This window comes from Neophocaena asiaeorientalis, unplaced genomic scaffold (genome assembly GCF_003031525.2).
Source record: "Neophocaena asiaeorientalis asiaeorientalis breed wild unplaced genomic scaffold, Neophocaena_asiaeorientalis_V1.1 scaffold31, whole genome shotgun sequence".
Lineage (NCBI taxonomy): Eukaryota > Metazoa > Chordata > Mammalia > Artiodactyla > Phocoenidae > Neophocaena > Neophocaena asiaeorientalis.
In genome coordinates, this window is record NW_020175320.1 from 1,351,640 (window position 1) to 1,374,989 (window position 23,350).

At 45.8% G+C, this 23,350-nt stretch overlaps 1 protein-coding gene across 2 annotated transcripts in view; it reads right to left on the reverse strand.

Annotated features, from left to right (window-relative positions):
• Positions 1 to 364: 364 nt before the first annotated feature.
• Positions 365 to 23,350, reverse strand: part of HKDC1 (hexokinase domain containing 1) — a 37,654-nt gene continuing 14,668 nt past the window's right edge. The window contains exons 5-18 of one of the 2 annotated variants that reach the window (XM_024765498.1): positions 22,928 to 23,023; positions 21,714 to 21,813; positions 19,328 to 19,511; positions 16,471 to 16,626; positions 14,915 to 15,148; positions 13,555 to 13,859; positions 11,809 to 11,954; positions 11,596 to 11,715; positions 8,409 to 8,504; positions 8,128 to 8,227; positions 6,562 to 6,745; positions 4,478 to 4,633; positions 3,737 to 3,970; positions 365 to 1,294 (exon numbers count right to left, since the gene is read on the reverse strand). In XM_024765498.1, coding sequence (XP_024621266.1) covers positions 1,147 to 1,294; positions 3,737 to 3,970; positions 4,478 to 4,633; positions 6,562 to 6,745; positions 8,128 to 8,227; positions 8,409 to 8,504; positions 11,596 to 11,715; positions 11,809 to 11,954; positions 13,555 to 13,859; positions 14,915 to 15,148; positions 16,471 to 16,626; positions 19,328 to 19,511; positions 21,714 to 21,813; positions 22,928 to 23,023 — 2,259 coding nt within the window. In that variant the 3' untranslated portion in view covers positions 365 to 1,146. The remainder of the gene's footprint in view (positions 1,295 to 3,736; positions 3,971 to 4,477; positions 4,634 to 6,561; positions 6,746 to 8,127; positions 8,228 to 8,408; positions 8,505 to 11,595; positions 11,716 to 11,808; positions 11,955 to 13,554; positions 13,860 to 14,914; positions 15,149 to 16,470; positions 16,627 to 19,327; positions 19,512 to 21,713; positions 21,814 to 22,927; positions 23,024 to 23,350) is intronic. The other variant, XM_024765499.1, reaches the window with a different exon arrangement.

Here is a 23,350-nt window from a genome sequence, read left to right on the forward strand (position 1 = left end):
CCCGTGAGCCATGGCCGCTGAGCCTGCGCGTCCGGAGCCTGTGCTCCGAAACGGGAGAGGCCACAACAGTGAGAGGCCCGCATACCGCAAAAAAAAAAAAAAAAAAAAAAAAAAAAAAGCAATAGTTGTAGGATCATGTGGTAAATGCCCAGTCACAGGAAGTATTCATTTAAATGAAATTTGGATAATCTGTCAAAGATATTATAGAAGATATTCCATATATTTTTCCCCTGTTGGTAAGAAGTCTGAACTAGAGAGATGCTGTCAGCAACTTCTGACTCTATGGGTCCCTCATTCCACCAACAGAGCGTGAAGTTACCAAGCAAGCCTCCCAGATGAAATATTAAAACCTCATGCAAAGATTCTTGGGAAATCAAATATTTTTATTCATATACTGGATTTCATATACCTAACAGTCCTTAAAACAATTATCAGCAGTGACAAAAACCACATGTAAAATGATAACAGGTGCCCCAAACAGCACCCTCCCCATCACACACGTTTACTGAGAAAATCCTACAGGGTGCTGATATAACTCACTTTAAGCATGACAAGTTTCCTACAGGGCTCCCTGGCCATCAACGCTTCTTCATCCTGGGGCTGAATACTCCAAAGTTTTTGTTCTCTCTTCACGCTTGAAGTCAACATGACAAGTTAATGACAAGTTAGATTTGATCTCCAGTTGATTAAGCCCCTATCCCTCTCAAATGTGCATCCACAAGTAGAGGGCTCAATCTATTACAAGCAATGGCTGAAGCATCCCAGTGGGGAATTCAGCCAGCCAGGCCACATGGGCAGATCGTGTATTTGTTTCCGAGCCCAGCAGCCACAGGACCCAAAGCCACAGAGAACTAACAGCTCAGATCTCAACTGAAAGACTTGCTGAAAGGGGATCTCTTGGGCCCAATGCTTTGATTTTATAAGTTGGCCCATCTTTGGTCCAAACATGCCAAACGGAGATGTCATTTAATGCCCTTGAAAACCAGTAACAAAATGCTAAGAGTACCCAAGAACCTGGGGTTCTCTTTTGGCTATCCAGAAGGTGAAGTCAGCCAGAAGCTTGTCTGCTGGTCTCTGACCAACTCATCTGCCAGAGGAAAGGCTGGTCAGTATCCAAGGCACATGCGGCCCAACCCCAAGGGGTTCCTAGTTCTGCCTCCGTGCCTGCTGTAACCTCTTGGCCACAGCAGTGATCAGAGCTGCTCCCTTTCCACTCCCATCTTCTGACAACATGAATGTCACATCACATCGAGGAGCTAGTTCTTTCACAGTTTCCTGCAATATCCGAGAAAAGCTATAAGAAAGAAAAAGAGAAGCGTCATCAGCACTTAGTTGTAGCGTGTATCAGTACTTCTTCCTTTTTATGAGTAATATTCCATTGCATAGATGGAAAATAGATTGCTTATCCACTCATCAGTTGATGGTGAGAATGTAAATTGGTGCAGCCATTATGGAAAACAGTATGGAGGCTTCTCAAAAAATTAAAAATAGAACTACCATATGATCCACTAATTCCACTCCTGGGTATTCATCCAAAGGAAACAAAAACACTAATTAGAAAAGATACATGCATTCCTATGTTCACGGCAGCATTATTTACAATAGCCAAGATATGGAAGCAACCCAAGTGCCCATCAATACGTGAATGGATAAAGAAGATATGGTATATATATATATACAATGGAATATTACTCAGCCATAAAAAGAATGAAATCTTGCCATTTGCAAAAAGATGGATGGACCTAGAGGGTATTATGCTAAGTGAAATAAGTCAGACAAAGGCAAATACTACATGATTTCATTTATATGTGAAATCTAAAAAACAAAACAAATGAACAAACAAAACAGAAACAGAGTTACAGATACAGAGAACAAACTACTGGTGATTGTCACAAGGGAGGGGACTAGAGGGTTGGGCAAAATAGATGAAGGGTATTAAGAGGCACCAACCTCCAGTTATAAAATAAGTAAGTCGGGGGATATAATATACTGCATAGAGAACATAGTCAATAACATTGCTATAACTTTATACAGTGACAGATGGTTACTAGACGTTGTGGTGATCAATTTGTAATGTATATAAATGTCAAATAACTATGTTGTATACCTAAAACTAATATAATATTGCATGTCAACTATACTTCAATTAGAAAAAAAGATTTGGGAAGTTGCTCTCTTTACAATGCTAAGTTTTACAATCCACTAGCATGGGATGTTTTTTCATTTATTTAGGTTTTCTTTATTTCAACAATGTTTTGTAGTTTTCAATGTACAAGCCTTACACTTCTTTTATTAAATTTACTACTAAGTATTTTATTCTTTTTGATGCTATTTTCTTAATTTCATTTTCAGATAATTCATTGTTAATGCATAGAAATGCAAATGATTTTTGTACACTGATCTTGCATCCTGAAACCTTGCTGAATTTGTTTCTCGGCTCCTTCCAATAGTTTTTTGTGGATTCCTTAGGATTTCTATATACAAAATCATGTCATCTGCAAAGACAGTTTTAGTTTTGCCTTTCCAATATAGATGTCTTTTATTTCTTTTTCTTGCCTAACTGCCTTGTGTAGACTCACCCTTGATTTTCTGCTTGAGGTCACATATTTTTGGTCTGGTTCCTATGAGCCTCTCCCTTGAATCAAAACTTGACTGAGAAACAAAACCACACAACCATCTGGAGGCAGTGCTAGAAGCAGTACAATGTTGAACAGCAGTGGCAAGAGTGGACATCCTTGTCTTCATCCTAATTTTAAGGGAAAAGCATCCAGTGTCTCGCCTGTAAGTATGATGTCAGCTGTGGGTTTTTCATAGATGCTTTTATCAGATTAAAGAAGCTCCCTTATTCCTAGTTTGTTGAGTGCTCTTATCAACTGCTTTGTCTGCACCTATTGAAATGGTCATGTGGTTTCTGTCCCTTGGTCAGGTCTTGGTTCAAAGGAAGAGGCTTGTAGGAACCACACCAAAAATATGTAACCCCCAAGGGGAAAACGAAGAAAAGATATTAGTCAGTTATTCTGGATAATTAGTCAGCATCATAGGAAGGGCTAAGCATCAAGGATTACAGTAATAATATGCTCATGTATACATTTCAGCAGGATTGGAAATTTTTATAAGCTTGCTAATACTTTTCTTCATCCCCAAAACAAAATATAAAACATTAAATAAAAATAAAAGCTTTCACTGCCTCTTTTTGATGTGCCACGTAGTCTACAGACACTATTTGACTTAATTCTCCTGACAACCTATGGGGTAGGTATGATTTTTGTCACCATTTTAGAGATAAAGAATTAGGGTCAAAGGGGGTAAGAAACTGGCCCTGGGGCCCCCAGCTTCTAAGTGGTGAAGCCAGGATTCAAACTCACTCTTAATCCTTCTGCCTCCTGACTCTGAGCTCATACTTGTCACATGCTCTGTACTGTGCAAAATAGTCAGTTCTCATTGCTCCCTGTGAGGTCAGGTGAGACTGTTAATAATAATCACTTGTATTTACTGAGCACTGTGCAGAGCACTTTTCATGTAGGAACTCACTCAACCCTGATGCAGGCCTAGGAGGCAGAGATTATTACTGCCTGCCTGTTACAGATGAGGAGCCTGGGGTTCAGACAGGGTGGTGAACATCCCACATCACAGCACTAGGAAGCAGAGCCCCCAGGGCCTGCACTTCGTCTGTCAGATTCACCAGGGTCCACACTCAGCCTCAGCATCCCCACCCCTGCCTCTCTGGAGCACTCACTGCGGGTGCAGCTTGTACAGGGTGCCATCCACACCCACGGTGATCTTCAGGTGCTCAAACCCCTGGTCTTCCCTCCTCTTCTCCACGATGGCAGCCAGGCCGGCACCGTAGAGCTCGGCCGCCCGCCGGGACACAGCTCCGCACACCTCCTTCACCACGATGCTGTCCTCACACGTGCTGTCCAGGCCAAGCTGCTGCAGGATCTTCCTGACCTGGAGGAGGGCCAGCCGATCGCTGCAGGCAAGCAGAGCAGGATGTCAGGACCTATTCCTGGGGTCCTAGAACCCGCTCCGCAGGGCTCACGGGCCCCCATCCCTAGATGCTCAAGCGGGAGGGAGAAGAAAATGATCCAAGCAATGGTAAGATTGGAGCAGGATGCCTTAGAAGCTGAGATTCAAGAAGGTCTGCCACCCCCAGGAAGTCCCATCATCTTTAAAGAATAAAGTGTGAGCACATCATTTTTCAGGATCAAAAGAGGATCATTTTTTAGCCTAAGCTAACTCCTGTGTAACCATTTAGGAACCTTGGGGCCCAGACAGGCTGCTGGACCCTCAGCTGGGTGCTGTGGTCCTGATACAGCTGGAGAGAGGGAGCAACCCCAGGAGGCAACCCTATGCCCAGCCAGACCCTTATTCTTTTTATTTTTAAATTTCAAATCTGCCGGAACCTGGTGTGACAGCGGCACATCCAACATAGGGCCTGTCACATCAAGCCGAGCAGGTGAAACTGATCACGAGTCACCTTTCAATTTGAGACAAGAACTTGGTTTCAAAGATGCCCCTGGTCCGGAGACGCTCTGAAATCTGCCCTCTGAAGAGAAGACCCTGCTTGGTCAAGTCAATCAGGATCTGTCGCACGATCTCCCCCAGGTACATCCCACTGGTCATTTTCTCGTATCTGTTTAGAGAAGAGGGATAAGGTTGGCGAGAGCAGGAAAATCAGTGCTGGTGAGTGGTGTGATCCAAAAGGATCACAAGTCAGAGCGTGGAAGGCACGCCATTGGCATCCACCAGCTGCCTGGGTTGCAGTGGGTCAGAGTGGGCAGCAGGCCCAGAGAAGTGCATGCAGGAGACAGTATGATGTGGGAAGACCAGGCTTTGGAGCCATATTGAGCAAGAACTAGGTCCCAGCTCTGCCACACATTAGTTGCATGACCTGAGCAAGCACTTTAAACCATCATCTATAAAACAGGGAGCAAAACCCTGACCCCACAAGACTGCTGGGAGGCAACCGTCTGCTGCACAGTAGACACTAAGCTAAAGTGAGTCCCTTTCCTGGCCCCAAAGCTAGTTCTCCTTGGCTTTGTATTTGAAGAAATCTGTTCCACTAGAGCTTTTGCTCCATGAGATAACACATTTAAACTGTATGCACACACCAAGGGTGGTCCAAAATGTTAGCTCCCTTCCCCCTTTCTATCAGGCTGTGAGCTCCAAGGTGGCAAGTGCAAGAGAAAAAGGAGCTTTGCAACCGACAGGCACTGATCAGGCACGCTGCCCAGGTATGTGTGACAGTATTAATAACAATGATGCAGAGCTGGACTTACACTGCTTGCAGGGTCAAATGGAAATCTGAGTGTGCCTGAGATTTACGTGCTGGACTTGTGTTCTCTTAACTGCTCAGGACCTCATCAGTCTAAAGAACTGACACTTAGACAAATAATGGTGACAGCAGGTGAATTCAAGTATATTGCCCCCTTAAACTCTCACTCCAAAAACGTGAGCTTCCAGTGGATTCAGACATAAAACTTGGATGCCCCAACTTGGGATTTAGAGATAAGGCCTTTTGTTAAGGTCCCTTGTGTTTTGGTCCCTGGTTCAGCTGGGCTGACCACAATTCACCTGCCTCCCACCTACAAAGACTAGTGCCAAAGGAAGGTGAGGGACCACCAGGGCTGGTCTTGGTCTTGTCAAGCCTCTTCCTATTGAGTTTTCTCAGTTCAACAGTCAGCGAGGCACCTGTGGCCCAGGCATCCCATTACATTTCCTATCTGCTCAAATGTTCCACTTGGATATCATCCATCAGGATAAATGTATATTTTCATCTTATATTATATAGTAAGACACTGGGTTTAGTCGTGACAAAGACCATATGGCCTGACAGTAAAACATTTACTATCTGGTCCTTTACAGAAAAAGTTTGCCAATTCCTGTCGTAATGGATGGGCTCAGGCTAATGATCAATCCACCATACGCTAGCTCTATCCCTGTCTACCCCTTTCTCTCCTATTCAAGAAGGTATGTGAGAATGCAAGTGAAAATGTACTCTGTTTTGTGTTTTTTTTAAACCATCATTATTTTCAGTATTTTTAGTACGGTTATCAATTGCAATACACCTCACAAAGTGACTGTGACCCATGCTGGAACACAACGTCATGGCTGAGAACCAGGACTCCCACCCATCACCTGCAGCCACTTCCCCACCCCCAGAATAACAGAGATCACCAACCTGGCAGCCTGCTCTTGAAAGACTAAGGATGTTGACCTCTAAACTGGACCTACTAGAAGCCCATCTTGAGAGGGCCCAGTAAGTCACCATGTCCCACCTCTGTGACACCCAGTCCACAGTGAATGGACTTTTTGACAACCTCTGCCTCACTTCCAAAGCCACCACTAGACCTTATGGTACATTGTGGTAATTAGAAAAAGGCTCACCTTCTTTCTCTTTGTTGGAAACTTGTCATAACTTTATGCAACATCTGATGGAGAGTTGTCATAAATACACAAACTACGGTGTCTGTAACATGTGATCTCATGGAGCGCCCCCTTAGATCTGCTGAAGTCCTACACTGCACAACCTGCATAAATGCACACAGCTGCCCTCCTCACCTCTGTTTGCCAGGATTCAAGGACCCCTCGTCCACCTCCTTGTCGTACTGGGTCCGGATGTCATCTAGGCAGCCATTATCTCCAAATCCTCCCCACTCTGTGTTTATGCACATCTTCCCTTCATCCCCTTCCACCAGTTCAATGTTCCTCATCTCCTCCATGTAGCACATGTTGCTGCCTGTTCCTAAAAGGTCAAGATGGGACTTTAGTCTTCAAAAGACACCACTACGTCTTAAAGAGCCAGCAGGGTACAGTAGATAGGAATTTAGGTTTGGAGTCAGATACAACTGGGTGTTACACTCATAGCTGGGTGACCCTAGACAAGTATCTCATCTTTCAGAGAGCCAATTACTTCATCTGTAAAAAGGAAATAATACCTGCTTTATAGATTTGTTATAAAGAAAAAAAAAAAATGAGACGATGTTCGTAAGTTTCCTCCACATAGAATTGGTACCTGTGATATCATTATCCTCCTCCTCCTTCTCCTCATGATTATTGATAAGCCACAGGCACACCAAGTAAGCTCCAAGCAGTCACAGAATTAGCAGTCAGAGCTAGAAGGGACCACGAGGAATCATCTGGTCTTGGATAAGTAGACACCTGGCATCTGAAAGCCACCCTCTTCTCCTTTGTCCATGACCTGGTCTCAGAACTATTCTCAACACAACAGTCCAGGCAACTATTATCATCAATCAAACAAATCTTACCTCTTTGTCCTCCTAGATCTAGCCCAGCCCTTCCCACAGATGAGGAAACTCAAGTCCAGACAGAATAAGCAACCTGCCCAAGGTCACAAAGTAGGTAAGTGTTGGAGTGAGATGAAACCTCTTAGTTGGCATTGAAGACATCTCAATATATCCCCATCTCCTGTTCTATGTACTACTTAAATGCAGGAAGCCCAGACAACCAGCTGGAACAACTTTCCCAGATTCTGTGATTACTTAACCTGTGCCTGTCACTGAGAATGCCCATCATCCCTGTCTCCACCTGTTCAAATACCACCTGTCCCTTCACCTGTTAGAGTATCCCCCTGGAATCGACCCTTGCCCTTAAACACTGCCAGACTTTTCCAAAAGACCCTTAAAAGGCCTATATCATACCTCAGACCACTCCCTTCTTCTCTCCTAGGTTTCTTTCCAACTCTTCTCCATCCTGTGCATCCTGACAGCCAGAAGAGGTCAGAGAACAGAGGAGGTGCATGTTGGAGCCAACATGAAAATCTAGCTCCCTCAGCCCCGTGCCAACCTGATCCAACTGGGGTCTCCTTCCTCCCAGAATAATCTGCCCCAAGGCGCTAATTTGAAAGTCCCCTCTTTCTATGTTATTCTCCTTCCTCAACAGAAAAGAAAACCTTGGCTTAGGACCCTTAGGGAAAAAGATGTTAAGTAAAGACTTGGGAATTAGGAGACCTGGAATCTCAACCTTAACTCTGTCTCTCCTTTGGAGAAAGCTGGCTTCAGAACCTCTACGTAATGGAACAATGGCCCCCTGCCCTTCACTATGTTAAAAGGGAACCTCTAAAAGATCAGATGGGAGTAGGCCAATAGGACATGCTTGATCACTTACCTGCAATCAGGCCAACCTCACAATTACGATCTTCATAGCCACAGGTCATCATGGTCCCCACTGTGTCATTCACAACTGCGACTATGTCCAGGTCAAACTCCTGCAAAGGAAGCAGCTCTACTATAAGTAGGATGTGCAAGCCAAACAGGCTCAGGAGGGGCACATCAGCCTGATGTGGGCAGAGGCCAGAGTCACAGGGCTGGGTATAGGATGGCAGGGCAGAGCAGAGGGGCCTCGGGGAAGGGGCAATGTCAGGCATGAGCCTTAACACCATAACGTACATTTCTCCTCTTGATGGCTTCCCTGAGCATGTCCACCACATCTTCCCCTTCACAGTCAGTAGCCTTGAAGCCTTTGGTCCACTCAATGAGTGTTCCCTGTAAGAAAGGAGGGCAAATTCATTTGAGCAATAGTTTGCTGGGACCACTACACAATCTCAGCATCAAATAGATGCAAGGCACTATAGCTGACTAGTAGTCAAATGCTTTTGACTGTGCTTCCATCTGTAGCCCTAACACTGGGCCCCGAGGTGCCACAGAGCGTGATGCTCAGACAAGGTCTACTGCTGAGGAATAATTGCAGCAATTCATATTTATCAAGGGTCAACTCATGTTCCCTGGCCATGACTGCACAGAACAAAAGCCAGTTCTAATTTACCCAATCAATCACATCTTTGTGATAAAGCTGCAAAATGTTAATCAAAGCATTGTTTCACAGGAAAAACTAGAGGCATCCTGTCATTCCAACAATATGGATCTATCATCTTGTACATCAATATAGGAAATGCTCTACAACCATAAAAACATAATGCTTTAAGAGACGTTAGATGTTAGAGAAAGATGCTCACCATACACTGTTAAGTGAACTCACATTAAACAAATATAGATGGTGATTTATTCTATTATTATTTTAAAACTCACACACACTCAAATCTGGAAAAAGGCCTGGAACAATGCATACACCAGGGGGTTGACAGTGGTTCCCTCTGGGTACAAGATTACTGGTACCTTTTGGTCTCTCCTTTTTGTTTGCCTATGTTTTCTAATTTTCCTAAAATTAGCATGTATAATTTTTATAATACCAAGAAAAAGTATTTCTAATTTTTTTTGGAGTTTTATTTTTTTAATACAGCAGGTTCTTATTAGTTACTATTTTATACATATTAGTGTATATATCAATCCCAATGTCCCAATTCATCCCCCTCCACCACTTCCCCCCCTTGGTGTCCAAACGTTTGTTATCTACATCTGTGTCTCTATTTCTGCCTTGCAAACCAGTTCATTCTAGATTCCACATATATGCGTTAATGTACGATACTTGTTTTTCTCTTTCTACTTACTTCACTCTGTATGACAGTCTCCAGGCCTATCCACATCTCTGCAAATGACCCAATTTAATTCTTTTTTATGGCTGAGTAATGTTCCACTGTATATATGTACCACACCTAAGTCTCTCTTTTGGGAACTAGTGGTTACCAGAAGGGTGAGGAGTGAGGAGAGGGACAAAATAGGTGAAAGGGATTAAGAGGTATAAACTACTAGGTAAAAAATAAATAAGTTACAAGGATGTAATGTACAGCACAGAGAATATAGTCAATATTTTTTAATAACCTTGTATGGAGTATAAGCTATAAAAATATTAAATTACTATGTTGTATACCTGAAACTAATATAATATTGTAAATCAACTATACTTCAATTTTTAAGTCTCTCTTTTTTCTCCCCAGCCATCAGTGGCTTTGCTCCCAGCTGTCCATTGGTCTCCCCTCCTTCTTAGCTGTGTCTTCATGAACCTGTCAGAACTGCTGGGAGAGAGGCCTGAAGGCGCAGTGTCCTGAGTCAGGAGGTGCACCTGTGCCCTGGATCATTCAGGACCATGGACAGCTACACACAGCTTCCTCCTTCTCATGTGTATTAATTTTTTTTCAATATCATTATTGGAGTATAATTGCTCTACAATGGTGCATTAGCTTCTGCTATATAACAAAGTGAATCAGCTATATATATACATATATCCCCACTCTCCTGCATCTCCCCGCTACCCTACCTATCCCACCCCTCTAGGTGGTCACAAAGCACCGAGCTGATCTCCCTGTGCTATGCAGCTTCTTCCCACCAGCCATCCATTCTACATCTAGTAGTATATATATGTCCAAGCCACTTTCTCACCTCGTCCCAGCCCATCCCTCCCCCTCCCCGTGTCCTCAAGTCCACTCTCCACATCCGTGTCTTTATTACTGTCTTGCCCTTAGGTTCTTCAGGAAAAAAAATTTTTTTTTAAGACTCCATATATATGTGTTAGCATACCGTATTTGTTTTTCTCTGTCCGACTTACTTCACTCTGTATGACAGACTCTAGGTCCATCCACCTCACTACAAATAACTCAATTTTGTTTCTTTTTATGGCTGAGTAATATTCCATTGTATATATGTGCCACATCTTCTTTATACATTCATCTGTAGATGGACACTTAGGTTGCTTCCATGTCCTGGCTATTGTAAATAGTGCTGCAATGAACGCTGTGGTACATGACTCTTTCTGAATTATAGTTTTCTCAGGGCATGTGCCCAGTAGTGGGATTGCTGGGTCACATGGTAGTTCTATTTCTAGTTGTTTTCTTTTTTCTTAGTTTTTATTCGGGCATAATTGCTTTAAAATGGTGTGTTCGTTTCTGCTTTATAACAAAGTGAATCAGCTATACATATACATATATCCCCATATTTCCTCCCTCTTGCGTCTCCCTCCCATCCTCCCTATCCCACCCCTCTAGGTGGTCACAAAGCACCAAGCTGATCTCCCTGTGCTATGCAGCTGCTTCCCACTAGCTATTTTACGTTTGGTAGTGTATATATGCCCATGCCACTCTCTCACTTCATCCCAGCTTACCCTTCCCCTCCCAGTGTCCTCAAGTCCATACTCTACGTCTGCGTCTTTATTCCTGTCCTGCCCCTAGGTTCTTCAAAACCATTTTTTTTTTTTAGATTCCATATATATGAGCTAGCATACGGTGTTTGTTTTTCTCTGTCTTACTTCACTCTGTATGACAGTCTCTAGGTCCATCCACCTCACTACAAATAACTCAATTTCATTTCTTCTTATGGCTGGGTAATATTCCATTGTATATATGTGCCACATCTTCTTTATCCATTCATCTGTCGATGGACCCTTAGGTTGCTTCCATGTCCTGGCTATTGTAAATGGTGCTGCAATGAACATTGTGGTACATGACTCTTTTTGAATTACGGTTTTCTCAGGGTATACGCCCAGTAGTGGGATTGCTCGGTTGTATGGTAGTTCTGTTTCTACTTTTTTAAGGAACCTCCATACTGTTCTCCATAGTGGCTGTATCAATTTACATTCCACGGACGCGTGGGCTCAGCGGCCACGGCCCATGAACAGTGACTCAGAGCTGTCTTGAGATTCCCCAGGTGTAGGAGGGAATGGACCCACCAGGCTGGGCCGTCTTACCTTGTCAATGCTTGCCTGCCTGCAGGGAAATGAGAATGTGAAGCCCAAAGGCAGCTGGGCTCCCTTGAGGCCCATGTAGTCCAGGAAGTCAGCGATGCACTGCACAATGTGGTCAAACAGCTGCAGGGAGAGAGTAGGAGTCATGCCAAGCCTGCACTGTACAGGGTGGCAGGCTGGCACCTTGGAGTGCGGATCCCCCTGCCCGGCACTTACCTCCTCGCCAGTGCCCTGCATGATCTCCAGGGGGATGGTGAAGATCTTGTTGTACATTCGCACTGACCTCCGTCCACTTCTGATCTTCACCAGGAGGACCCGGAAGTTGGTTCCCCCGAGATCCAGGGCGAGGAACTTTCCTTTCTCTGTGGTGGAGAAAGTGGGGGATGCATTCCACCAGCACGCACTGAGCAGGGCCTTGTGTGCAGGCATTGGGAGGAAGAGGTGATGCTGAAAGTGAGCAGATCCAGAGCCTGCCTGCCTGGGGCTCATGGGCCAAAGGGGTGTGGTGGTCACCAAGCACAGTGTCAGGGCACTGGGCAGGCACCCTGAGCCCATCTGAGGCCAGCCTGCTTTTCTTGCTGTCTGGTAAAGGCCACACATGATACTTATGCTCAGGGAGGCTCTGAGGGTGAATCCAGGCCAGGCTACCTGACTACAATGGACTCGGGAAGGTGCTTCCATCCTGTCATATGGCCTAGAGGAGCTGTTCATCCTGAGAATGAAATGATTCTTCTGTCCTGCTCGCCCCTTCCCTGGATTCTCACACCCCCACCTGACTAATAATAAGAAACTGTATCGAGTCTGACGCCCATCACCGTCCAGGGCCCCCCAGTGCAGTGCCTCTCGGTTCTCTGACATTGCAGAGCATGTCAGTCTGTTCTGTGTGATTCCTCACCTCTCTCCCTGCCTCATTCACTGTTTTAGCCACACTGGTCATTTTGCTGTTCCTTGAATTTGCCAACGACCTCACTCTCAGCCAGTTCTCTTACCCCTGACGGTGGTCTATTTTTCTTCATAGCCCTGTCATTACACGGCATCACCTGGTGTTTATTTGTCTACTGTCTGCCAGCCCTACAGAATGTAGGCTCCATAAGTGTAGGGACTGTGTTTTCTTCATTGCTCTGTTACCGTGCTTACAACAGAGCCTGACAAGTAGCAGGTGCTTAATGAAACTTTGAGGAATAAAGGCAAAAGGATAAAAGCGATGAAAGAATGAATAGTTGAATAGCATCTTTTACTGCTCTTATTGTTTTTCCCCCAAGTAGACTCAAACAATACTGGCTCTAGAAAAGATCTTTGTTGTTGAGAGATTCCAAGTACAACTGTGTGACCTTGAGTATGTCACCTAACCTCTCTGAGTCTCAGTTTTGGCATCCATAAAATGGGAATCATTCTAACATACAGAGTAGGTGTGAGCACAAAATGAAATTAAACGTTCAAAAGCAAATTAAAGATATGAAGCATTTTACAAAGGTCATTATATCTGGCTGAGACTCATGAGATTCAAAGAGGTGGAGTAACCTGTCTAAAGAACTGACCTCACTGTTTTGTGGCTACTGTCAGACGAGCACAGAGAACCAGGAGAAGGATCAAGTATCGGAAAAGTCAGGGGCAGAAAGTGAAGAGAGGGGAGAGGAAGAGAGCCAAGCCCCAGGAGAGAAGAGAGCCAGAGAAGAGGGTGGAAGACAAGCCAGACACTCCAAGTGTCCAGATGGTAGCCCCTAGGAACAGCATCTGGGTCTTCACACACATGGAACCCAACTTAGGTAATCTTCACTGCCAGTGCCGTGGATCAGCCAAAGCAAACAGATTGAGCAGAGTATTAACCTTCTACCCCAACCCTCCTCCCTCCATTACAGACATGAACCCAAGGCTCTTGAAACAAAAGACCTAACTGGATTTAAGGAGTTTTGATACGAGCTCTGGGTGGCCCATCAGAGAAGGGAGCTGTGCACGGCCCACCTGTGCCATCTGGCATCCCGCAGACGTAGGTGGGCAGCATCTTGACCGTGGCCAGCGGGTGGGTGTCCCTCTTCAGCCCGTACTCGAGCTCAACCCGCATCTTGTCCCGAATGCCCACAAGTTGCTCTCGGGTCAGCCGGAACAAAGCCAGCACCTTGTCAATCTGCTTCCGCTGGGCCTGCACGCGGGAGGCCACTGCGGTCACCATGGCGGCCCCCTTGGTGCTGCCACTCTCCGACAGGAGGAAGCGGACGTCACAGTTCGGGACCAGTTTCCTCACCACCTTGTGCAGGCGTTTTGGGTATCTGGAGGTGGAGGGGGGATGGCAAAATATGTAAAAATCATAAAGGCCCGGGCCCAGCCAATAGGAACAGACACAGGTGTAGCAGAGGAACGGGCTCCTGGGGAGCCCTGCTGGGCCAAGGCTCACCCCTTCAGTTGCTGGATGGAGGGGGAAGATGGAGGTGACTAGGGGTGGGGACCAGGGCAGCTGGGACAGTGGAAGAGACACTTGGAAGGCTCAAAGAAGTGGTTATTTTATCACTAATATTATAAGCAGTAGGGCATGTCCACACATAATGTATTGGCTGAACATCATCTCTGCCCAAAGGGGAAGGGTTCTTTCCCTAGCTCTTCCCAGGTGTACCCACCTGACTTCCAGTAACACCTCTGTTAGTCAGAGGGACTTTTGTGCTCCCTCCTTCTGAGAAATTCTCATTTCCCTGTTTGTTTACTGTCTGCCAGCCCAACAGAACTTAAGGGTAGGGACTGGGTTTTCTTCACTGCTCTGTTACTGAACTTACAACAGAGCCTGACAAGTAGCCGGTGCTTAATGAAACTTTGAGGAATAAAGGCAAAAGGATAAAAGCGATGAAAGAATGAATAGTTGAATAGTGTCTTTTACTGCTGTTAATTTTTTCCCCCCAAGTAGACTCAAACGATACTGTCTTCCTACTGGTATCTTTCATGTGGATTTGGCAACCCCTGCCATCCTGATTTTTCCCCATGTATAACTGGGTGTATCTTGCTTTCCAATCTTACCACATAGCAAGTATTTAATAATAATAATAATGGATAGATGAATAGATGGATAGACAGATGGATAAATACACGGCTTTGCTAGTTGGGCAATTGGTTTTAGCAGAATATTCCTTTAAGAATGATCCCCTAAAGCAACCCAGCCAGCTAGATGAATGTAATCTCTGAATTCACCCCTTCCCCTGTAATCTCAGAACCACAGAAGGCAGTTGGGTCCAGCAACCCAGAGAAGCAGCGTAGTTTAGAGACAAAACTGGACTCGGTTCCAAGCAGACAGACTGGACTCATTTGCCGGGGGTGTGGGCCGGTGGCCAGCACTCACTGGGGGTGGATCTTGTAGAGTGTGCCATCCATGCCCACCGTGGTCCGGAGCCGCACCAGCTTCTTGTTCTCCCGCAGGCGTGTTAGGATGGCTGCCAGGGCCGCTGCACAGAGGTTGGCTGAGCGGAAGGAAACGATGGTGCAGACGTGCTGGACCGCGATGCAGTCGGCCTCTGAAGGCTCCAGGCCCAGATCCGTCAGGATCTCTCTTGTATTAGCCAGGCCTTCTTTATACCTAGCCAGGGGACAGGAATGAGAGGACCACACTTCTCCATCCCGTGGGAGTCCCCCTCAGAGAGCCAGCATTCCCACCTCTCAGGACTGTGAAAATAAACAGGCTGGCACAGAGTCATGGGATAATAATGACGGTTTCACCAATGATCACGGCAGCCACTATTTATTGCACACTATGTGCCAGGTGCTTGTCTAAGGACTTGACATGTGTGAACTCAGCCCTCACAACAACCCTGGGGGGAGTACTGTCATTATCCTATTGCACAGAAGAGGGATCTGAGGCACAGACAGGGTAGGTAACCTGTCCACAGGCACAAAGCTGGTAAGTGCAAGGGGCAGGATTTGAACTCAGGCAGTTCAATTACAGAGCCCACCCTTTAAAGCATCCTGTGCTATACTGCCTTTGACAGAAACTCAGTCTCTGCCAAGCTCTGCATAAACACAGACTCTGGAAGTCAGAGGTCACCCTGTTGAACTCAGAATCCAAGCTGATTGCAAAGCTCAGAGCAATGCCAGGGTTTCTAAGCCTGAGGAACAGGATCCGGGGTCGACTGGGGCCAGCCACCACCACCAGTCAGCTCCCCACTGCACACCTTTGTGTGAGCCCCCTAATCACCAAAGCCAAAGCCAAAGCCAGTCCCTGACAGCACCAGGTAGAGAAGGTTATTGCTAAAGCAGGAATTCTTAACTTGGATTCCATGCTTGGGTTTTAAAGGGTCCAAGGATGCCCTGATATTATAAGCAAAATGGCGTGCAAATGTGCATTTTGGGGGTAAAGGGTCCAGAACTTAAATCAGATTCTCAAAGGGGTCTGTGATCCTAAAAGAGTTATGTCACCGGGCTTCCCTAGTGGCGCAGTGGTTAAGAGTCCGCCTGCCGATGCAGGGGACACAGGTTCGTGTCCCGGTCTGGGAAGATCCCACATGCCGCGGAGCGGCTGGGCCCGTGAGCCATGGCCGCTGGGCCTGCGCGTCCGGAGCTTGTGCTCCGCAACGGGAGAGGCCACAACAGTGAGAGGCCCATGTACCGCAAAAAAAAAAAAAGTTATGTCACCACTTCAGTGAGGAAAAAGGTAACAAAACATGCGGAGGGTGCAGACCTCCGACAGCAGAATCCCTGGCTGCTGAAACCAACAAGAAGGCACATGTGAGGCATGGCAGGCATTGCTAATCCACCTGAAGCTGTGTCCAGGTATGAAATCATCCTGTGAAGAAGGAAGATCTGGTTCCTTCTGTGCACCACCACCATGAGCACACCACTCCTTGGTTGCCCACCCTAACCCTCCGTAGAGTCAAGGTGGAAGGGACCCTGCCAGCAGCTTACTTCTCCATGGCAGCCACGTGCCGTGTTTCAATCTTGCCCTTAATGTGGAGAGCGGAGGATTTCTCGCCGCCAAACAGGAGGCCTGCCTTGGCCATCTTCAGCAAGATGAGCCTGACGAGTTCACCTACGTATAGGCCGCTGATCATCTTCTCAAACCTACAATTTGGTGAATAGATCAGTGGCAGCAATGCCTTTGGTTATGCAGCATCCTTTCCCAAAGCCCATGAGCCACAGCCCATGGTTTGGAGCATGAGTAGTGGAAGGGCCTCTTTACAGGTCAAGAGGCCTGAGTCCCTGTCCCAGCTTGGGGTACCCTTGGGAGCCCACTCATCCTCTCTGAGCTACATTCTTCTCACCTGTAAAAGGCGAGGACTAAACTAGAGGAAACCAAAGATTCTTTCCTGATCACAAAGTGCTTGATTCCAAAAATCTTTATCTCAAATCACCCTTGGTCATGGGGGTGCCATTCTCATATTAGGCATAAGGAATCTCAACTTCAGAGACTTCAGGTACTTTCCCAGGATCACCAACCACAGCATGACAAATCCAAATTTCAAATGTTTCCAACTCCTACACATGTTTCTGCCCAAGAGAGAAACATGCTGTGTCTGTGAGATGGGCTTGGATAGCTCCAGAGAGGTTCTACAATAATATGGATGAAATATCTCACCAGGCTACCTACACCTGGACTCTCAGTCTGCATACAACAAGCAATTACTTACTGTTTCCCAAGGAAACTATTAAATATAATTTTTATTCTGCAAACATAAGATACAAAATCAAGGACAACCTGTTTCCTAATCAGCTTTATCTATTTCATATAAAGTCTTAGAACATTGCAGAAACAAGACAATCAAAAGAAATCCAGGTTGGGTTTGGGGGAGTGGAATTTATTTTAAGTGAAATGGATAGGAGGAGGATGATAAAGTCCCCAAAATGGCACCACTTCCTTGGGCTGTGGCTGCTCTGTGTCACCAGTGAAATGGGTGTGTGCTGGGGACCAGGTGCATCCAAAGCAGAAATTTGCTCCCCAGGTATGCACTTCTAGTGTTGAGTGGTTTCTAGGAGGTACTTAAAATATTTATTCACCAGGGCTTCTTGGGAAAATGGTTGATTTCAGGGCTGGGGCTGGGAAAGCGCATGGCGAGCCTAGAGCATCTTACTGTGCCAGAAAATAAGGAAGTACTTAAAGAGTGACGGAATCACGTCAAAAGGACACAGGGACTAGCTTGAAGGAGCTTCCACTGGCTAAATCTGAAAAGAATTTGAATATCCAAAGAAATATAATAGGAAGGAATTATAACCCAGTAAATTAAAAAAGAATCCATATTAGTATAAGTAGATAAATGGAGGAGATAGGAAAGCTCTTACTTATAGTAGAATAACAGCTAATAACCTACAGGGAATGATGGATCTAGAAATTCATCAACAGATGCTAAAGCTAGAGAGTGAAAGTTTAATGAGAAACAGGATATTTACATAGTCTCAAAGTATCTCTTCACCAGATACTTATTCATTATAGAGGGAATGTGGTGCAGAAACCTCTTATGGTGCAGAAACCTCTTTCATATCCCCTTAACCAAGTGATCTGAGTTAGCATCCCCAGTAACGGAACAAACAACATGTGCTTCCAGATCCGATGCCCAGGGGAGGACACACACCACTTGTGTGATAGTCCTGCCAAAAATACATCCCCTGAATCTAATCATGAGGAAACGTCAGACAAATCCAAGTTGAGGGACATTCTGTGAAATAAATGGCTTGTATGCTTGAAGATCATGAAAACCAAACAGATATTACAGAAGATTAAAGGAGGCCAAAGAGACACGGCAGCAACATGTAATGTGTGATCCTGGACTTGGACCAGGAAAATTTTTTTTTTTTATAAAGGACATTAGTGGGGCAGCAGGTGAGTTTTGAATAAGATCTGTAAATGAGAGATTAGAACTGATTAAGTGTTAATTTCCTAATTTTGACAATTATACTTTAATTATATAAGAGAATGTAATTCTTTTCAGATAATACACTCTGAAGTATTTAGGGGTGAAGGGATATTATGTTTGCGATTTTAGTCTCAAATGTTCAGAAAAATAATTTTATATAGACATATGTGTATTTTATGTATATGTGTATTTTATGTGTCTGTGTATATACATATATACAGAGAGAGAATGTTACTATTAGGGAATTTGAGTGAAGGGGAATTTTATACTATTTTCACTACTTTTTTGTAAGTCTGAAATTATTTTTAAAATTTTAAGCGTTTTTTCATTCAACACTTTTTTTTTAACAAACACTTAATGAACTGCAATAATGTGTAAGACCCTATGTGTAGAAAGGAAAGGAAAATCACAGGTGTAGCCGCTTTCAGGGAGCTCAGCATACAGGCAGAGCTGAGGCAGACCCCGAACACTTATACCACAGGTGAGTGTGGGATGAGAGCAGAGAAAGGCTCGGCAAGACCTGAGACTGAGAGGGCCTCACACCAGGTGCTGCATGATTAGGCCTCGGAGAAGGAGGGGGCGGGGCGGAAGGGGAACACAAATGAGGAGTGTGTGCTTCCTCAGGCTGCACTGGTTTGTTCTGTGGCCACTCATCCAAATGCGCCAAGAAGGCAGGACACCTCGTTCAGTTCACAGCTGTATCTCCCCTACCTCTGGACTGAATTCGAATCACTCAATTTCCTTGGCTTTCACTTTCCTCATCTGTCCAGTGAAACTGAAATACAAGGCCTGATTCATAAACTCCCTATGATGGATAACAAGTCACAGCTAAGAAGCCTCCCAGGTATACAGCATACCTGAGTAAGTGGACATTTACTGGTGCCGATGCCCAGATTACAGTGCAGGGTACTCACAGCTGCTTCCCGGGGTTCAGAGAGCCGAGGTCCAGCTCCTGGTCGAACTCGGTGCGGATGTCCTCCAGGGCCCCGTCGTCCCCGAAGGCCCCCCACTCGGTGTTGATGCACATCCTCCCTTCGTCACCTTCCACCAGCTCGATGTTGCTCATGTCCTCCATGTAGCACGCGTTGGTGCCGGTGCCTGGACGAGGGATCAGGGAGAAAACAGAGACGTCAGGGCTCCCAGCTGGACAAAGACAGAGGGGACTCTCAACTGCCCAAGAGTCCTCTGAACGCATCACAAAGTGCTTTTGATCCACTCCGGGGGCTGGTTCTCGCTGAGGGAAGCAGCTTTTGGCCAGCTGGGGAGTTCATGAGGAATAAAGCTGACATGCCAAGCCTACACTTGTCAGGGTGTTAATGGTTTGCTGTTATCAATGGAGTCAATTGTGAAGAAGTCCCTGATGAATATGTATGAAAGCTGACAGTATATTTACTAAGAGGAGGATGAGTTAACCAAACTTCGTAAATATATTTAAAAAAAAAATCACCAACCCACAGTCATATTTTTAATCCTTTCCCTATGCTACTTAGCTTCTTCTCTATTTGATACTAAAATTATTCCTTACTCATAGCCTGCCACAAATTGTTCCTAGCATAAGCTACATCCTTATCTTTGACAGCGATTAGCTATCACATAAGAAAGCAACATGCCATTATTCAAACACAAACTCACTGCAAGGAAATACCTCAGCCACTTGAGTAGTGGTGAGTGGCTGCAGATGGGCACAACCTGCAGCCAGTAGGTTTGGGACCTATTGGGATAATGGAAATGTGCTAACTGGATTGTGGGGATGGTTCCAAAACTCTATAAATTCACTAAAAATCCCTGAATTACACAACTGAATGAGAGGATTTTATGCCTCAGTAAAGCTGTTTTTGTTTTTGGCCACATCGCGTGGCTTACGGGATCTTAGTTCCCCGACCAGGGATCGAACCCAGGTCCCCAGCAGTGGGCACACGGAGTCTTAACCACTGACTGCCAGGGAATTCCCCAATAAAGCTGTCTTAAAAAAAATTTTTTTTTTAAAGTATCTTCCCCTGGCTGATTCTCTGGTGTCAGAATTTTAAAGCCAACATGAGAAATAAGAGATGTAGAGAATCAGAGTGTAATAGAATATTTGGAAAAAGCTTTTCTCAGAAAGGCACAGACACTGTTTAGGCATGGCACCCAATTGGCAGATTACCAGACACAGTCGCTAAGACGCACACAGTGGGCGGTAGCAGATGTCATGACAGACAAGCGCCAGGCCCACTCAGAGGTGTGGGGCTCCAGAAACAGGAAGTCAGATCAAGCCCCTCCGCTGTAGAGATCCTGCCCTTTGGGAAAGTCAGGCTGAGGAGAGTGAGTTGGAAATTAAGAAAAAGCAATTCAGAAAACTTCCCCCAATAGTGGTAAAGGAAAAGGGAAGCTGCAGGGATGTTTGAGACCAGCCTATAAACCCGGTCCAGTTGGCCTTACTGTCCCCTGCACAGCCTTCTCATGGACCCCTCCAGGAGAGCCCCTCCCAGCTCAGGTGTTGGGACCACCCACCAGACACCCCCGCTGCGCTGCGGCCTCCCTGGTCCAGGCCCACACGCAGCAACGAAGGCCCAACGCAGCCAAAAAATAAATAAATTTATAATTAAAAAATAAATAAAAATGCACACCCCACTTATCCATCCACCACCCAAAGTCCTCCCGTGCCCTGTCTTCCCTGGGGTAAAAGCCAAAGACCTTCCAGTGACTGTGCTCCGTGTCCTAGGCCACCTGCCCAGTCCTGTCCACTCTCTCACGTGAAAGGCCTTCTACCCTCAGCCTCACTCGCTTTGATTCAGCCTTTTAGGGTTTCTCGAGCACCCCGGACTCATTCCCACCTCAGAGGCCACAGGGACTCTCTTCCTCCACCAGCTCTGCTTCGCTCCCTCTTCCTCATCACTGAGGTCCCTGCTCGAATGTCACCTCTCAGCAAGGCCCGGCCTGACCACCGCACGACAGTCACTCTCAGTCACATCACCCTGCTTTATATTCCTTATCATACTAACCACCACCTGAAATTATGTTACTTGTTTAGGCCTTTTCGGTCTCTCACCCACCACCGCGCTGAAAGCTTCATGAGCACAGGAACCTTTGGGACTCTCACCACTGAGAATCTGATGCAGAGCACGAGGCCCGGCACACAACGGGCACTCAGTAAACACTTGTTGAATGAATGCATATATTAATTTTCCATCTCCCTATGTTGCTTCTTCTAAGTAGAAAGTGCCAATAACCTTCCCACAGCATTTACTCAGAGTTCCCCGAAACTAAGCCCCAAACCAACCCCTTTCACCCTCCTCCACAAAGGAAGTCAAATTGAGTTACCAATGATGACACCAACTTCACAGTAGGGATCATCATAGGCGCACGTCATCATGGTCCCCACGGTGTCATTGACCAAAGCCAGGATGTCCACATCTAAGTCCTGCTGGAACACAAGTCCCAGAGGGCATCAGTGGGTGGGAGGGAGCTGTTATCCGTTCATGTTTCCCCACAGAGGAAGCAAAAGCAGTGAAGGTGCCTGGTTGAGACAATCTCTAGATCCTGCCTTCTGGGTCTGCCTGTAAGGAATAAGGCCTTTGTCAAGGTTCAGGGGAAAGAAAGAGCAGCTGGGAGCTGAACAGTGGAACTCAGGCTCCTGCTCTGTGTGTGAAAGCCTCTGAGCAATGAAAATACGAGAGACCGATCACCAGGACTCCAGCCCATGTTTGAGGGACCCTGAGAAAAGCATGTTTATCCTAGGAGCAATAGTGTTTCCAGGAGAAAACACCAAAGTCCTTGCCCATGGGGACATTTTAACCAGCCTCAGCCAAGTCCTCTCTGTGGGCACCACCATGGGTTTCCCGTTCTACCAAGTCAACGCGGGTTATTACACCATGGTTCCACAAGGTTTGGGAGAGCATTTTAAAGTGAAATGAAAACAATAAGAGAAAAACAAAGGGTACAAAAGAACATGAGAGCAACTTTAAAGAGAAAAAAGACTGGAAGGGTATACATCAATATATTCCTCATGCTGTCAGGGTAGCAAGTCATTTGGGTTCATTTGTGTACTTCTCAGCTCTGCAAGGAGCATGTCTTGCTTTTATATTTTTATAGTTCTTTAAATTATCATAAAATGTATTCAACAAACAGAAATACTCAATGAGTAGAGAGTGGAAAGTGGGATCAAGAGCCAGACAGGAAAGAAAGTGACCTTTTAAGCCTCAGAGAGGAAAGGTGGCGGTTGGAGCATCACACACAGCGTCAGGTCTAACCAAGACCCCCGAGGGGCTGTGATAGCTGGGGAGGCCCCAGGGAAGTGCGGGTCACCCTTCAACAGTGATCGGAACACTCTCCACATGCCAAGGCTCACAGGTGGGTTTATCCAAATCGGCAGCATCTGTGCTACAGTGAGACCTTCCCTAAGATCAAATCCGTGTCTGATTCTCCTTCGAGGGCAGGCATGTAGGAGATAACCCTCCCCCACATCCTCCCCTCACCCCCGCAAGAGAAAGGGGCTAGAACTGGGAGACCTCCCCACGCGGAGGTGGATTCCTTACCTTGTGTTTTCTCATAGCATTGGTCAGAGAGCTCACTACGTCTGTGCCCTGAACTCCCCGCGCCTTAAACTTCTTTGTCCATGAAAGCAGGACACCCTGGGGGAAGATTTCAGATCCAGACAAAATAAGGAAGGCACTCAGTTCTGAAAATGAGCTGCAGAAATTTCATGCTTAAAGTGTATCCATCCCCCTGTGGCCTTCTCTTCTTGAAGCTGAATCACACCAATCCTTTCAACATTTCTCCAGAGGCCTTTTCTAATAATTTTGACATGTTTATTACTCTCATCTGAGCAGTTTAAAACATAATACATAGGGGCAGAAAGAACAATGGCAGCAGAGTCAGAACACTTAGATGCATAAGACATTGTCCAAGTCATTTAACCTCTCTGAGCCTCAGTTTACTCATCTGTAAAATGGAAACAT